General features: G+C 44.7%; 1 protein-coding gene across 9 annotated transcripts in view; it reads left to right on the top strand.

Annotated features, from left to right (window-relative positions):
- The window catches only part of UBR4 (ubiquitin protein ligase E3 component n-recognin 4), a 131,875-nt gene that overhangs the window by 6,514 nt on the left and 107,955 nt on the right, over nt 1–17,406 (top strand). For all 9 annotated transcript variants that reach the window (XM_043573902.1, XM_043573903.1, XM_043573899.1 and 6 more), the window contains exons 2-17: nt 1,240–1,337; nt 2,559–2,662; nt 3,429–3,558; nt 3,671–3,810; nt 4,315–4,417; nt 4,539–4,680; nt 4,838–4,962; nt 7,891–8,015; nt 8,614–8,673; nt 8,759–8,949; nt 12,984–13,083; nt 13,220–13,357; nt 14,401–14,518; nt 15,579–15,766; nt 16,711–16,870; nt 16,990–17,075. In XM_043573902.1, the coding sequence (XP_043429837.1) occupies nt 1,240–1,337; nt 2,559–2,662; nt 3,429–3,558; nt 3,671–3,810; nt 4,315–4,417; nt 4,539–4,680; nt 4,838–4,962; nt 7,891–8,015; nt 8,614–8,673; nt 8,759–8,949; nt 12,984–13,083; nt 13,220–13,357; nt 14,401–14,518; nt 15,579–15,766; nt 16,711–16,870; nt 16,990–17,075 (2,008 nt within the window). The remainder of the gene's footprint in view (nt 1–1,239; nt 1,338–2,558; nt 2,663–3,428; nt 3,559–3,670; nt 3,811–4,314; nt 4,418–4,538; nt 4,681–4,837; nt 4,963–7,890; nt 8,016–8,613; nt 8,674–8,758; nt 8,950–12,983; nt 13,084–13,219; nt 13,358–14,400; nt 14,519–15,578; nt 15,767–16,710; nt 16,871–16,989; nt 17,076–17,406) is intronic.

Below are 17,406 nucleotides of genomic sequence, written 5' to 3'. Positions count from 1 at the left end.
TTAGTAGGGCGTTTTATGCTGAGTAGGATACCAGCATGTACCAATGTGATGGTCACCAGAAACTTTGAGCGTCTCTTGGGGCTTAAAGTTTTTGTTTCCTCTTTTTTGGTCCATCATAGAAATGATCTTTGGTGGGCAGGAAGATCCTTGCACGTCATAGGTGCTCAATAAATATTTTTTCTTGGTGAAGAAAGATATTCCAAGATAAGGAACTGATCTTTGGTAAATCACCATTTATCCTCAATAAATCCCCACATAGCAGAATGTTTGCAATGCCAGACTCTTAAGTGCTGTTTGAGATGATTCATCACTCGCCCTGGCACCTCCCTAGTGTTGAACTTGTCTTTTTGGCTCCTGTGTTGATTTGGCAGGTGGATAGAGTCCTGACTGTGTACATTTCCCTTCCCAGTGTGATCCTTCTTATTGGAGAATTAACTGACTGAAAAAACTATTTAGCCACAGCCCTCTATTCTTTCCGTTTAATAAGAAACATTTTGTTTTATTTTGTTTTCATTGCCTTCTTGTTTCTTGGGTTGTGGATTAGGATCTGATTTGATAGAAGGACATAAATGTATACGGCTTTAAGACCTAGGTGGACCCCAGATTTTCACCGAAGAGGACATTTCTTCAGCTAAAGATAAGGGGATGTGGCTAAAATCCCTGAATTTGTTGTGATTTAGCAGTGTCCTGGTTGGGGATGTGGGGAGGTGTGGGGGTAGGAGAACTCTGGTACCTGGTAAATTTTAGGTTTTAGCACTGATCAGGTGATTTCTGCCTGCATTGTTATTCTTTTTAAGTTATTTGTATCATGGACTGGCCTTGTTTGGTCTTCAGAATGGGTTACCATGACCTGTGTTCCCACTACAGTATTTTGAGTGTGCTGGTCTACCCTCTTTTGGCCAACACATGCCATTATTAGGTTTTGGTCTTTGCCAACCAGTAATACAGGACAAAATGGCATCCTGTTATGTTTTTACTTGTATTTTTAAAATTCTAAGTGAGTTTGAAAATATTTCCTGCTTCTTAGCCATTGCTGTTTACTAAGTCTGACACCTTGAGCAAGGTGCTTGATTTTAATTTGCTAAGCTTCACTTTCTCAATCTTGAACATAGGGATGGTAACAGTGCCTCTCAACTAGGGTTGCTGTAAGGACGAAGTAGGGCAATGCCTGTAAAGGGGATGGGTATCTGGCAGACAGGAAGCACTAAATAAATGCTAGCTGAATTATTTTCTTTGCAGTGAATCTGAAATCCTGCACCACGAGAAGCAGTACGAGCCCTTCTACTCCTCTTTTGTTGCACTTTCCACACACTATATTACAACAGTCTGCAGCCTCAGTAAGTATTCTACTCTTGTTACTCCTTGCCGAGGGCTTGGAATAGGGGAATTGTGTCTCCTCTTTGTAGGGTGTCTGAACAGGTTGTTAATGAAGTTGTATTTTAGCACTCTCAGCCTGTCCACCCAGTGGTGGAAACTGCTGTCAGTCTGATAAGGCTCTGGAAGTTCCTTTACCTGGGCCAATCAAGGGGGCTTTAAAAACCACTTGGTTCGGATACCTGCTTTATAACCCATTAAGTTAACCTTCCTTCTGTTCTTAATCAAAAGCATTTTACTGATTTCACACATGCACGTGTAATTACTAGCGTGTTAATTTCTGGGAGTTGAGGCGGATGGGTGGATACGGACCTGGGGTTAGCAGCCACTGACGAGGGCTCTATTATTCCTTATTTGGTTTGGTGAGAAAGTAAATTCTCCTTTTGTGTTCTCTGGTATCTCAAGGGATTTCAGTTTCAGTTCCCATTCTTTTGAACTTTTTTTTACCCTTATTTTCCACTATTTCTGAATTTTTGCATTTTTCTTTTTAAAAAAAATCCTAAGATAGTTCTGAAGAATTCTCATTATTTTTTTACTTAAATAGTTTGCTACACATGTAAAATGAAAGAAGGTATAGGGTCGCTCAGTAATCTTCAAGTGTCCAGTGCTGTTTATTATAGGCGCTGTTCCTGTTGAAAGAATCAGTTGTAGCTTGAAGAAATTTTGGGTAGGAAGCCCTTTGCAAAAGGCATTTAGAACCTATGGGGAAGAAGAGGTAGTACGTTCTAATAGTTAAGAGCATGAACTCCAGAGTCAGACTTCCTGGATTTGCTTGTGGCTGTGTGACTTTGGGCAAGTCATTTCATCTCTGGTGTAATTTCCTTATCTGTTTAGAAAAAGGAGAGGGGAGGGAAACAATAATAGCTACCTCTTAAAATTGGTTTAAGGATTAAGGGGATTAGTACGTTTGAAGTGCTTGGTACTTATTGTGATGTATATCCTATTATTATTAATTTCCGGTAAATATAAGATAGGTTGCTCTAAAAGCAGTGGATGGCTGTTAGTGCCAGGATGCCTTTATTTGCGCCTTGGATTGTTGGTTCTGAATGATTCTTGTCATAGAATGACATCGGGGATGTCGGACATGTGGAGCTCAATGGTTGTCTGGTTTTGATGTACTGACTGTGAGGCTGAAGCAAGCTGTAAGCAGTCTGAGGTTAAGTAAAGCTTACTTGCTTTCTCAGTTCCCCGGAACCAGCTTCAGTCCGTGGCAGCAGCCTGTAAAGTCCTGATTGAGTTTTCTCTGCTACGTCTGGAGAATCCAGATGAGGCTTGCGCTGTGTCCCAGGTGAGAGTGCCGGGCTCTTCCGGGGCCCTTCTTTCGAAGTAGGACTTTGACAGACTAGTGGAATGGTGGAGAAGGGGTGGCAGAGAGCAGGGGTTGGTGAACATTTCCCGTAATAGGCCAGATAGTAAACAATTTGCTGACCATTCAGTCCCTGTTGCAACTAGTCTCTATCTTCTAAACTCTGCCTTTGTAGTGTGAAAGCAGCCACAGACAATACGTAAATGAACAAGCGAAGCTGTGGTCCAAGAAACTTTATTTACAAAAATAGGCAGTGGGCTGAATTGGGGCTGTGGTTTGCCAACCTCCTCTGGTTGCACAGGCTTTTGCAAGGATTGCAGAGTGTCACGTTTCCAGGGACCAGGTCAGTAACAAAATCAGTGAAGTGTGCCAGCCACAGCTATTAAGGGCCAGTCGCTGTGTGGCTCCAGCCGATTGTTGCCATGCAGGGGTGGAGACTTAGTTGCTCTATCTTGGGGATTATCAAGAGAGATAAGAAATCTGTATTTGAATGCTAAAACTTCCATGCTTTAAAACGTTAGCTAAAACTTCAGATAAAAAGCTGAAAATCCAACAGCAACACTTTGAGACTAATGAGACAAATTTGCAAGCCAGATGTGGTCTGAGGACCATCAGCTTGTGATCTCTGCTTTAGTGTTTTTCCTCATTTCTATTCTTGCTAGCAAGCTCAGTCTGGCCCTGTGCCAGTTACAAGTCCCAAAAGAGTAGCATCTTCTAAAAGACATACTTGAATTTGTTGTCTTCTCAGAAACACTTGATTCTCCTCATCAAGGGCCTGTGCACTGGCTGTAGCCGACTAGACAGGACCGAAATTATCACGTTCACAGCCATGATGAAATCCGCCAAGCTGCCACAAACAGTGAAGACGCTCTCAGATGGTGAGCGTTCGTTTGCCAGACCCAGTTCCTTGGCTGCTTCCCTGGCCAACTTTCTCCCGCTCTGCCTTCTAGCGGTACTCTGCTCATCCTGTTTTTGGTTTTATATTTACAGTGGAAGATCAGAAAGAGCTGGCCTCACCAGTAAGCCCAGAGCTGAGGCAGAAGGAGGTACAGATGAATTTTTTGAATCAGCTGACGTCAGTTTTCAACCCTAGAACTGTAGCATCACCGCCCGTAGGTCCACAGACTCCGGTGAGTTACTCCAGCCAAATGTCCTCACCCCTTGGAAGTTGTTAAGACGAGAATACTAGAAAAAAGTAACAAATGCATCTTCTGTTTGTGATATAAAGTGATTAAGTACCTATGATAGAAAGAAATAGAAGAAGACAAACCAGAAAAAAGCAAAACTTACCCTAACATTCTGTCCACTGTTGTTACTCTTTTGATGATTATTCTTCTGAATTTCTCAGTGCAAAGAAACGTGAAGAGCACGTACATTTTTCTGTCAAAGGTATCACACTCTATACTGGTTGTAGAATATATATATTTTAAAGCTATATGTTTTTCTCTTCTTGGGAAACTAACTTGTATTTTCCCTACATTAGAGGGGGAGTTGCCCCTCATTAACTGGGGAGTCTGAGGAGTATCCGTAGAACTGCTTCATTTGGGTGCTTGTTTCGATTCTGACTGCAGGGCTGTAGTCAGCAGATGATGGTATCATGATAGGCCTTTCACGTGCCTTTTGTTTCTCTTCAGGCTGAAGGAGAAAATGATGAGCAGTCATCCACAGATCAAGCCTCTGCTGTCAAAACCAAGAATGTGTTTATAGCTCAGAATGTGGCTAGTCTTCAAGAGCTTGGTAAGACTCTTAATCATCGTCAGAAAGCTGGTTTCTCTGCTTTCCAAAATTTCATACGTGGAAGAGAATCCAGCAGCAGACAGAGGCCCGTTTGTAAGGTTGAGCCTTGTCGTTGATTCAGGTGGCTCAGAGAAGCTGTTGCGTGTGTGTTTGAACCTACCGTATTTCCTGCGCTACATCAATCGGTTTCAAGATGCAGTGTTGGCCAATTCTTTCTTCATCATGCCTGCAACAGTAGCAGATGCCACTGCTGTTCGCAACGGGTAAGGGGCTCAGGCTGTGTGCTTTACGTTCTGATGCTGCCCTCGGAAAGAAACCGGTTAGCTTTCTGTGGCATGCCGACTTTCTTTAGTGATCAGAATAAGAAGCAAGGGATTCAAAGAGACGCTCTTGTTAACCTCCTCCTCTGTTATGTTCTAGTTTTCATTCACTGGTGATTGATGTTACCATGGCATTGGATACCCTCTCTCTACCTGTGTTGGAGCCTCTCAATCCTTCTCGTCTGCAAGATGTGACAGTCCTCAGCCTAAGTTGTCTCTATGCAGGTGAGAGGTGATGATGTCTGTTCTCATTTTGTCAGTCAAGTACAAGTACGCTTTCTGGAAAGCATGAGATCCTTGTTTTTTTCTTTTTGCTTTTTTAATTTTTTTTTTAAATGTTTTTTTATTTTTGAGACAGAGAGAGACAGCACGAGCAGGGGAGGGGCAGAGAGAGAGGGAGACACAGAATCGGAAGCAGGCTCTAGGCTCTGAGCTGTCAACACAGAGCTCAGCGCGGAGCTCGAACTCATGAGCTGTGAGATCATGACCTGGGCCAAAGTCGGATGCTTAACTGACTGTGCCACCCAGGTGTCCCAACCATGAGATCCTTCGGAGTGCTCTCCCCGCCTTACTTGTGCCCTTCCCCCCGAGGATCATCTAATGTCTCATCTGGGTGAAATGAGGTCTCAATAGGAGTCTTGTAAATTATCTTGTTGTTCCGCTGCTGGTGTTGTTATTATGTGCATATTTGATTTTACAGTATGTGCAGATAGTAAATGTCTGTGTAAAGCAAAACGCCAAGTGCTGTTGGGATATTGAGATGAACAGTATCTGATCCTTGCCCTCAAGGAGCCTACACTGAGAACAGTTAGGACCGCAGGGTATGACATAAAACAGGAGATGACAAAAAGCAGTAAGAGGAGTGTAGCACGGTTGGGTGTGCGAAGTAGAGAGAGAGGGAGTCTTGCTGTGGGAGCAGGTTTGAGGAAGCCTTCATGGAACAGGTGTTATCTGTTTATATTGATTATTCTTTGTGCGCCCACAAAATCTCCTCTCTTCCTGTTGATCATGCTGCCTTGGAAGTGGGGCCTGACATCTGGCGTTTACTCACTTTTAAGTTATGACAGTGACTTTTTAACCCAATTCACTGATCCTTGATTTCAAATAGCATAGTCCTGGTATGTCTTGGAAGGTATAACAACTTCCTTTGTTTACTTGGCTCTCTGAGTGAGGATTTGATCAGTCTTGGAAACCTGACCTTGGGGACCATCATGAAATTGCTGAGGTTGATCATCTCCCTATATTCTTCCAACAGCTTTATTTTGAACATCTGGATGCAAATAGGAATTGGGTAAAGCAGTAGTAATGAAGAAGTTCTGTTGATGTACCTGTAGGGCAGGTGGATTTTCAGTAGGGCTATCCCTAGGCGGAGGCAGAAGCAGGACTCAAGAGTGTCCTAGAGTCTGGGGGCACATACTATATCAGTGTGTGTGGAGAGGAGGGGCAGGGGGAGAGGATATGTGCTTAGTGGGTATTGTACAGTGGGAAAGAAAGGACACAATCAAAGAGGTCTTAGAAATGCAGGCTAGGGGCACTTGGGTGGCTCAGTTAGTTGAGCATCCGACTCTTGATTTCGGCTCAGGTCACGATGCTACAGTTGTAGGCTCAAGTCCCGTGTCTTCACGGAGCCTGCTTAAGATTCTTCCCCTCCCCCGCCCCCCTCCCCTCCTTATTCCCTCCCTCCCTCCCTCCCTCCCCCTCTGTCTCTCTCCCCCGCTTGTGCTGTCTCTAAAAAAAAAAAAAAAGAGAGAAATGCAGTCTAAGTCATTTGGCTTATGTCCTGTAGACAGGAGAAACCATTGAAGGTTCTGAGCTATATTTTAGGAAGAACATTCAAGTAGCAGTACACAGGACATTTTGGCATGGAGAAATTTGGAGTCCGGAAGCTCTGTTAGGATTTTTTTTATAGTCATTCAGGCAAGACACATTAAAGGCCTAAGCTAGGGCAGCAGCAGTAGGAATAGAAAGCTAAAGATACCTGTGAAGATACGTTCTCTCCCAGCCCAATTCCAGTGTTTATTTCCTTGTCCTCTGCCTTTGATTTTTGCAGTTTTTAAGTTGGGGTTTGTTTCAATTATTAGGGAATTTCTTGAATATTACATGGCCGTCAGTATACTTAGTAATGGTTAAAGAATCCTTAAAAATTTTTAGTCAGATTAAAGATCCCAGAGTTGGTTTGTTGTTGAAATTTGATGGCCTGGGATTTGACTTAAGGATTTGGCGTTGATGTCTTTGAGGAACACCAAGAGTGGAATGTTTTTCCCTGTAATCTTGAAAAAATTGAAAGATACCTTTGTGATGTCTTTAAAGTTTTAAAGTTAATAGATACTTATTTTTAAAGCAGTTTTACGTTTACAGAAAAATTGAGCAGGTTATACAGAGTGCCCATCTACCTTCTGTCCCCAATACAGTTTCCCTCATCATTAACATAGTGCATTAATAACAGTACGTTTGTTATAATCGATGAATGCACTGTTGATACACTATTAACATCTGAGAAGTCCGTTGTTTACATTATGGATTTCTCTTTCAGACAGTTCTGTGGCTTTTGACAAATGCATAACATCGTGTATTCGTCATCACTGTGACACAGAATAGTTTCACTGCTCTGCAGTCCCTTGTGCTCTACCCAGTAATCCCTTTCTCCTACCCCTACCCCTGCCCCCTAGAAATCACTGATCTTTTCACTGTTTCCATAGTTTTAGCTTTTCCAGAATGCCCTAAAGTTAGAAGCAGTCTGCTTGGATCCCGCATTTAAGTTTCCTCCGTGATTTTTTGTGACCTGATGGCTCGTTTTTTGTTATTGCCGAATAATACTCCTCGTATGGGTGTGCCGTAGTTTGTGGTACTGCATCCACCTGTCGAAGGGCATCTTGATTGCTTCCAGTTGTTGGCAACCATGAATAAAGCTACAATAAGTATTTGTGTGCAGGTTTTTATGTGGATAGAAGTTTTCAGCTCATTCAGCTAAGTACTTAGGAGTGTTGATTGCTAGATCGGATGGTATCACTGTTTAAGTCTTGCCCTGTGGACTTTACTGTCTGTGATCAAATCATAGAATTACCTTTGGGTAGGTTGTTTTATGGTTCTGTTTTGGTGGGCTCGTGGGACTGCCATGATTCGAATCTGTGCATCTTTCTTTTTTTCCTCCAGGCGTGAGTGTGGCAACTTGCATGGCCATCCTGCATGTGGGTAGTGCCCAGCAGGTGCGGACGGGGTCCACGAGCTCCAAAGAAGACGACTATGAGAGCGATGCGGCTACAATCGTCCAGAAATGTGTAAGCCATGCCATCTGGACCCAGGCACTGCCATTGTTCTGTGAGGAGATAGGGTCAGGCCCCCCTCTCTTCCCGGGTAGAGGAAAGGACACGGAGTGCTCTCCAACCCTTCCGCTCGGGTAACAGGTCTGAGTGGTAGGTGTTTGGCGTGTTTGGCAGCTTGGTTGACTCTGCAGAAAACACTGCATCTTCGTGTTGGCAGTGGACCCTGTGAGCGAGGAGTCATTCAGTCAGCACACGTAGTTGAAGGCGTGCTGTGTGTCAGTGCACTTTTAGTGAAGACACACGATACACGAGATAGCTGCAGAGAATGCTAAGCATGTAGGATGAATCAGTGTGGTAAGCTGTGGTCTGATGTGGGCCTGGGGTATTGTTTTAGATTGGGGGCAGGGGACACCTGTGAAGAGGTGACACAGGAGCTGGATATAGAGAGTAGTCAACACCATGGGCAGGTCAAGGAAAGTGTGATGGGATTGCATCATTAGAAAGTGCCTTGAGGACATTTAATTTTATGAGTGAAATGAGTTTGGGTGGGATTAACATTTGTAATGAAATACGACAGCTTGCTCAGCTTTTTGTTACGTTTGATGTTGTGCAGCTTGAAATATATGACATGATCGGACAAGCGATCAGCAATTCCCGCCGGGCCGGTGGAGAGGTAAGAAATGTGTCTCTGCTACATTCCTGTCTAACAGCCTGTAAGATCTCTGTGTTCATACTTTGCTTTTGTGCCTTCTTAACAGCACTATCAGAACTTCCAACTGCTGGGTGCCTGGTGTTTGTTAAACAGTCTTTTCCTCATATTGAACCTCAGCCCTACTGCCTTGGCTGATAAGGGGAAAGAGAAAGACCCACTGGCCGCACTCCGAGTCAGAGACATCCTTTCTCGCACAAAAGAGGGAGTGGGCTCTCCTAAACTGGGGCCTGGAAAAGGGTATGTGTCTACTCGATTGCTACTCATGTTTTGTTTTGTTTGCCTGCCATTTTATCTTGATGGGGAGCTGGTGTAACCCCTCTTGTCTTCGCATCGATAGAAACGTTTGCCTTCGTACTTGGTTGAATTTAATGATTAAGGTGATGACCATCATCCACTGTCTCTACATCATAGCTGTGTCATTTTGGATAAATCGTTCATTCTTTCTGATCTTGTTTCCTTATCCATAAGAGGGGGAAATGTGTGTGTAACGTATTTCAGGGGTTTTATTTATTTATTTATTTATTTATTTATTAATGTTTGTTTATCTTGAGGGAGAGCGTGCGCTAGCTGGGGAGGGGCAGAGAGGGAGAGAGAGAGAATCCCAGGTTAGCTCCATGTTATTGGTGTGGAGCCCATTGCGAGCCCATTTGAACTCACAAACATGAGATCCTGACTTGAAGCGAAATCAAGAGTCAGAAGTGCAGCCGAGCGAGCCACCCGGGTGCCCCTATTTCAGGCTTTTTATGAGGGTCAAATCAGAAAACAGTGCTTCTGTTTTGTGTAATGGGCCTGTTTAACTTTCAGCTGATGGCTCACTGCATGTTTAACCTCTAAAGAGGATTCTGTCGGGTCCCCCTGCCTTGCTTCCTAAAATGTTTGCATCTGTTTGGGTGAAGTAAGCCCTGCTTGCTAGGAGAGAAGTTAGACATATGACTTCCATGTGGTTTGACGTTTTCTTTTCTGAGCCTAGGCATTTCTGGGTTTTGTTTGCTATTCAGTCCCTACCACATGTTGGGCTGTCTCTGGGCACGGAGGACGTAGCACTCTTTAAAGCAGTGTCCTTGCTTTGATGGAGCTTCTTTTCGTTTCTATTTATTTAGTTTATTTTTGGGACAGAGAGAGAGCGTGAGCAGGGGAGGGGCAGAGAGCGAGGGAGACACAGAATCCGAAGCAGGGTCCAGGCTCTGAGCTGTCAGCACAGAGCCCGATGTGGGGCTCGAACCCACAAACTGCGCGATCATGACCTAAGCCAAAGTCGGACGCTCAGCCGACTGAGCCACCCAGGCGCCCCATTGGAGCTTCTTTTCTAACTGGAGTGACCGTGAGCAGATACACTAATACGTTCATGATAACTTATCGTAGGAGTCCTGTAAAGAAAAATAAATCAGAGCAAGGGGCTAGCGAGTGACAGGGGCTGGTGTTTTAGTTAGGGTGGTGAGGAATAAGCTCTGAAGACAAGACGGAGAGAACATATGTGAGGTGGCAGGGTGAGCCATGCAGATTTTGGGGGTAGAATTGTTCAGGTTTGGAGATGGAGGTTTGATTGGCATTTTTAAGGATCAGTTAGGTCCGTGTGGGCTGGAGTGGAGCCGTCCAGGAGGGAGCGTGGAAATTAGATCAGAGAGGTAGCCCGGGGCCAGATCTCCTAGGGCCAAGTGTAATCTGTAAGTCATGGAGGGTTTTCCCCAGGAAAGTGATCCGATCTGACTTACTAGTTATTGGCGATGTGAGAAGCCAGCTTCTGTGAGGAGAACAGACTGCAGGGTGTAAGGCAGGAAGGAGGGCGGGTAGGAAGCTGATGCATTTCTGCAAATGACAGAGCTGGTGGGAAAGGCAGAGAGAAGAGGTCCAAGGGGTATGTGTTTTGAAGGTACAGCTGACAGGATTTGCCGATGGCTTGGATATTGAGTATGAAAAATAGGACCTCAACATTTTTTGGCAGGAGACAAAAAATTGTGTAATTTACGGAGGATGGTATGATTTACGGAGACTGGGAATACCAGCTCAGGAGTAGCTGGGGTGACAGGAAGGCGAAGAAACACAGAATGTCATCTTCACCATGCTGACTTTGAGATGACTGTCACATCTCTCTGTGTGAGATGTAGAGGAGGCGGTTGGCATGGGCGTCTGGAGTTCAAGGAGGGAGTCAAATTCTGGACCTCAGTCAACAAATTATTCACTGAGTTGTCTTCTCTGTCCCAGGCTCTGTGTCATTTCTGGAATGCTGTGATGTACCAAAAAAAAAAAAAAAAAAAAGGACACGCTTCCAAGAAACATGAAGAGAGATGTCAAATTGTATCTAGGGAGTATTACAATAAGGGCGTTTGGCGTGGTCAGAAATCAAAGCAGGCTTCTTTGAGGTGTTAAGCGAACTGAAATCTGAGAAAGACGTTGGGATGGTAGACGGTAGACACTAGGCAAAGAAGGGAGGTAAGCACATTAGAGGGAATAGTAGTTTATAATTCTGTGAGTGTCTGCGCTCATAGTACTGTAGAGGGAAGTGGGAGGATGCCAAAAGGTCTGCCCATGGAAGTAGCAGTTATGGGGCGCCCAGGTGGCTCAGTTGGTTAAGCGTCAGATTCTTGGTTTTGGCTCAAGTCATGAGCTCATGCTTCATGAGTTCGAGCCCTGGGTCGCACTCTATGCTGACAGCGCGGAGCCTGCTTGGGATCCTCTCTCTCCCCTCTCTCTCTGCTCCTCCCCTGCTCGCTCTCTCTCTCTGTCTCTCTCTCTCTCTTTCTCTCTCTCAAAATAAGTAAATAAAACTTAAAAAAAAGTAGTTATGTTTAAAAAATGGCTATTGTTTCTTAAGATTTAAGAACAAAACCTGTTCTTTGTGTAAGTTACAAACCATAAGAAAGGGGGGAAAATCACCCCAATTCTCCCACCCAAATGGATAAACGTTCTTCCAGATGTTTTTCTGTGCACGCATTCAAAATGTATATGTTTACAGAAGCAGGATCACCGTTAGAAAACATCGTAGACGTTTTCTCAGTGCCCGTATTAGGGATTCACTGTATCTAAGCATTCCACTATGTAAATAGGCCATAGTTGACTCTAATCACCTTATTGAAACACTTATTTAGGGTGTATGAAATTTCTGGTTTTGATAAACTGTGCTTTGATAAATCTTCTAAAACATAAATCTTTGTGAAGTTGCTTAATTATCCCCTTGGGGTAAATACCTAGAGGTATAAATGTTAGGACAAAGGGCACACTTATGTAAAAATTTGAAATGTTTTTTCAGATTGTTCTGATTGCATTCTTACTTAGCAGCTATGTGTGCACATGTGCCTGTTTCCCCAGGTCCGCTTTGAAGTGGGCATTGTTAGTTTTCACGTTTTCTAACGTTAAAGGAGGAAGTTTATTTTTGAGACCAAACACAAGTGGGGTAGGGACAGAGAGAGAGAAAGGGAGACACAGATCTTTGACAGTGGGCATTGTTAGGTTTCACGTTTTCTAATGTTAAAGGAGAAAGTTTATTTTTGAACACAAGTCGGGGAGGGACAGAAAGAGAGGGGGACAGAATCTGAAGCAGGCTCCAGGCTCTGAACTGTTGGTGCAGAGCCCGACGCAGGGCTCGAACTCCGATGCTGTGAGATCGTGACCTGAGCCAAAGTTGGATGGTCAACTGAATGAGCCACCCAGGTGCCCCAGCGTTAAAGGAGAGAGGTGGTATTACATTTCTCTTATTAGTATTTCTTTATTAGTGCCATTGCAACTGCCTGTGTCCTTTGCCCCAGTTTTCTCTTTGGTGTTTGTCCTTTTTTCTTACTAATTTACGTGCACTCTTTGTATATTAGATATTCTAATTGTCATGTGGCCATTTGGACAGAAAGAAAGTTTTACATTCAATGTGTCAGTCTTCGTTTTTATTCTCTTTGGTTTGTGCCCAGATATTTTACAGAAATTGGCAATTTTTAACTTTTTTCTTCTCAAAAGAATGACTTCAAATGTCCTAGCAACCTTTGAATGTCAGCATCTATACATCACGCGTCGATTCGAGCTGATAGTTTAAATTCCAAAATGCCGTGTACTTGGAAGTCTTTCTTTTACTCTTGGGGTGCTTAACCTGAAGCTTGTGGATCCTCAGGCAGGCCGTGGGTGGGCTTCAGGGAGACCGAGCTTCTGAAATTACATGCACATATTGTGTGTGCGTTTTCTTCCCTCCGGGGCAAGGTTCATAGGTTCTGAAAGGGGTCTGGGACCCCCGGATGGCAAGATCCCCTGTTCCGAGGCGGTGAGTTGTGTTTCTCCTCTTCTTCGTATAGGCACCAGGGCTTCGGGGTGCTGTCGGTCATACTGGCAAACCACGCTGTCACGCTATTAACCTCTCTCTTTCAAGACCTGCAAGTGGAAGCACTGCACAAGGTGAGGGACTGTGCGCAGGGGGTCAGCACGGCGACGCTGGCTTCGCTCCTGGGGAGGCTGCCCTGAGCCATCTGATCACGGGGTTCCTTTCTGCGCCGTTGGATCCGTAATTCTCTTTTGCCATGCTTCCCTTCAGGGTTGGGAGACAGACGGTTCCCCGGCAGTCCTGAGCATTATGGCCCAGAGCACCTCCATCCAGAGGATTCAGCGGCTGATCGACTCTGTCCCACTGACGAACCTGCTGTTGACACTGCTGTCAACCTCCTACAGAAAGGTGGGTGGGGTCACACCGTGGATGATTTGGAAGATCTCGTGAAACCCTCTCAGGAGGAAAAAGGCTGTACGCCGTGACCTTCATGAACTCAAAATTTATGGTAATGTTTTGAAGATGAGAGGAAAGCTTCAGTGATTCCACACGTGAATCCGTTACTGATTGTCAGCTTTTTTTTATGTTTATTTATTTTTGAGAGAGAGAGAGAGAGTGCGTGTGTGTGCGCTCATGAGTCAGAGAGAGGCAAAGAGAGAGGAGACACAGAATCTGAAGCAGGCTCCAGGCTCCGAGCTGTCGGCACAGAGCCCAGTGCAGGGCTCGAACTCACGGACTGCAAGATCATGACCTGAGCTGAAGTCGGATGCTGGACCGACTGAGCCACCCAGGCGCCCCTAAAAAAATTATTTTTAAATTATTATTATTTTTTTTTTTTTTTGAGAGAGAGAGAGAGACTCAGAGCAAGGGAGGGGCAGAGAGAGAGGGAGACACAGAATCTGAGGCAGGCTCCAGGCTCTGAGCTGTCAGCGCAGAGCCCGACGCGGGGCTCGAACTCACAGACTGCGGGCTCAAACTCACAGACTGTGAGATCATGACCTGAGCTGAAGTTGGAGGCTTAACCAACTGAGCCACCCGGGTGCCCCCTGATTGTCAACTTTGTGATGCACATGGCTATTTGGTTCTTTGTGACAGCGGTCATATTTTTATTTTTTAATTAAAAAAAAAAAAGTTTATTTATTTATTTTGAAAAAGAAAAAGAGAGTGCAAGCAGGGGAGTGGCAGAGAGGAAGAGAGAATCCTAAGCAGGCTCCGTGCTGTCAGCCTAGAGTCTGATGCGGGGCTCGATCTCATGAAACGTGAGATCATGGCCTGATCGAAACCAAGAGTCTGAAGCTTAACAGACTGAGCCACCCAGGCACCCCAAGAGATTTTCTTGGATTTAGAGGAAGAAAGAAGACACGGAGAAGATGTCTTACGTGGTGAATGAGGTGAAGTAGGGCGGCTCCATTTCTGTGACCTTTGGTTCCAAAACCTTGCTGTTTTCCTAGGCCTGTGTCCTGCAGCGTCAGAGGAAGGGCTCCATGAGCAGTGATGCCAGTGCCTCTACTGACTCAAACACCTACTATGAGGATGATTTCAGCAGCACAGAGGAGGACAGCAGCCAAGGTAGAGGCCTCTTTTCCATCTCCCAGGAGATAGTTGCAACAGGAAGTTTCTCCATTGGCTCGCTTCCGTTAGTTTCCTGTTTGCCATTTTCACCTGCCTAGCATGGATCCTGATTTTCTGTGCCCTCAAAGGTGACATGTTACTCAAGAGTAAGTTGAGCTGTGGAAAAATGGATGGTAGAAATTACTCTCAGTGAAGCCCAGATTGCTTTTCATCCTTTCCCCTCCAAGATCAAAATACATCTCGTTTCATGTTTCTTTCTGCATTAACCCATTTGTGTGTAAGGTGATTGGTTTGGCTGTTGTCATAGATGCCTGGTGTGGGGAGGCGTAGGAAGAGAAACTCCACTCTGTTGCAGTGAACAACAGGGCAAAATGAACATTCCCTTCTGCCTTTGTTTGGAGAGAGATGGAATGAGATAAATATCTCCAGTTCGTTATAATTGGGTTTGTGGGAGCAGTGTATAGTATTGTGAAAGGTGCAGTTTTATTTGTGTATCTGAGAGAGCGCGAGTGAGCGAGCGTGAGCACGTGTGTGCCCTGTCTCTTGTCTGTGAGAGAGAGAGAGAGAGAGAGAGAGAGAGAGAAAGAGAAAGAAAGAAGGTGTGTGTGTGCACAAGCATGGGAGGGTCAGATGGAGAGAAAGAGTCTCAAGCAGTCTCCACACCCACTGCGAGATCGTGACATGAGTCAGAATCAAGAGTCAGACGCTTAACTGATTGGGCCACCCAGGTCTTAATTTGGGCTTTATAACCCACCGACAAGGAAACATTTGTTTTTCAAAACATTTGGCTTGTTGGCAGTAAAGTGAGGTGGTTCTTTCTTCATTGGACTCCTTTAAAAAAATACCAGTTTTATTGAGGTATAATTTACGTGCCATAAAACGCTTCTGGTTTGCTTACACACTTAGAGGAGTATTGACAAATTTATGAAACCATGTTACTCCCACCGAGTCCAGATAATCCTCGTGTTCCTTTGACGTAGACTGTTTTACAAAACAGGTGTGCTAAAAAATTTTTACATTGTGTTATTTTTATTACTTCTCTCTTTCTCTGTTCCAGATGATGACAGTGAGCCTATTTTGGGGCAATGGTTTGAGGAGACCATCTCCCCCAGTAAGGAGAAAGTGGCACCTCCACCCCCTCCCCCGCCCCCTCCGCTGGAGAGCTCGCCTCGAGTTAAAAGCCCCAGTAAACAGGCCCCTGGTGAGAAGGGCAACATTTTGGCTAGTCGCAAAGATCCTGAGTTGGTAAGAGTGGATTTCTGAGGTTTAGGGGAGGGAGAAATGGGAAGAAGGGGTGTGAAGAGCAGACCATTTGAACTCAGACATTTTGTAGATTGGTTAATTAACTGTCATGTTTAAAGGTATTTTTACTTAGGGCCTGAGTGTACTGATTGCATTTGATTAAATAACTTGTACCCTTGGTGTTGCTTCTCTGATCGAGGGTTAGTAGCATAGCCTTTGGAGTTAGAAGCGAGTTTGAATCTAGCTTTTACCACTCACTGGCTTTGAGACTGTGGGCAAGAATCTAAACTTCTCCGAGCCTCAGCGTTGTCTTCTGTCATATGGGAGTGATAGTACCTGCCTTTAAGGGTGTTGTGAAGAAGTGAAGAGCCCTTAGCATAGGTGTGGTACGTCGTTAAATGCTCGCTAATTATTTGTTCAAGCAGTATTTCTAGATGATGTACTATCAGCCCTGTTCTAAAGCAGACACGTCAGATACGGACCTCACTTTCATACAGCTTAGTCTAGTCAAGGCTGTGGACATAAAACATTTACACAATAATTCAGTTTCATTTTGAGAGAGCAGTAAGGAGCTGGGAATTCCCTGTGTGTATAATGATCATACAGGCTTCTGAATTCCTTATTCCAATAATGTCCCCGAGCTGAACAAATACAGGGCCTTGGAGGAGTGAAAGAAGCAAGTCTGTGTAGAAGCCTCTGTTTTCGCACGGAGTTTTCTGAAGTCTGTTGTGTTCAACTGGTGCCATTTTTTGTAACTGGAAGAATTAGGTGGGAAAGATTGTCATAGTTAAGCTTGGCCCCACTCCCACTGTAGGGGCTTTAAACTCTGACTTGAATTCATTGCATGTGTTCCATCAGCTCTGTGGGCATGTTTTATGTCTAGATTGAGAATTTAGAGGCACTCTGGGCTTAAGAACCTGGCATGAACTTCTTTGTGCTCTCTTTAGTTCTTAGGTCTGGCTTCCAACATTTTGAACTTCATTACCTCTTCCATGCTGAACTCACGGAATAATTTTATCCGAAACTACCTGAGTGTGTCTCTTTCAGAACACCACATGGCCACCCTGGCCAGTATCATTAAGGAGGTGGACAAAGATGGACTCAAGGGTCAGTAGACAGGATTGGTGCCTGGCGGGTTTTTTCCCCGGTGGGGTTTGGCTGTCGCCAGGGCAGTGTAGTGCATCAAGTGGCTGCTTGAGTCATTGGTTTTCTTATTTGCCTCCAAGGTTCATCAGATGAAGAGTTTGCTGCTGCGCTCTATCACTTCAACCATTCTCTGGTAACTTCTGATCTTCAGTCGCCCAACCTGCAGGTTTGTGTGCACTGTGACCCTTTGGCCAAGCGCTGTCTGTGTCAGCTCCCAGTAGGCTGTAGCATTCCAGTCGCAAAGGAACATAGTTTATCCTGGGGACCCCCTCACTGGAAAGAGTGTTGAGAGATGATTATGTCCCACTGCCCTGATGAGGATCATTTTAGGGAAGAGAAAATGTGTTCTTTATCCCCATTCATTCAGTAAACTTAAAAGGAAAAATGATGAAAACAGCTTCTGATGACTGTCATAGTAGGCAAGTGGACAAAATAGATGAGAGCAGTTTATAAAAAAGGGAAATACACATGGCCAGCAAACGTAGGAGATGCTTAAC

Source organism: Prionailurus bengalensis, chromosome C1, assembly GCF_016509475.1.
Source record: "Prionailurus bengalensis isolate Pbe53 chromosome C1, Fcat_Pben_1.1_paternal_pri, whole genome shotgun sequence".
NCBI classification, from domain to species: domain Eukaryota; kingdom Metazoa; phylum Chordata; class Mammalia; order Carnivora; family Felidae; genus Prionailurus; species Prionailurus bengalensis.
The sequence above is the reverse complement of the archived record's forward strand: the minus strand, read 5'-3'. Positions and strand labels throughout refer to the sequence as shown.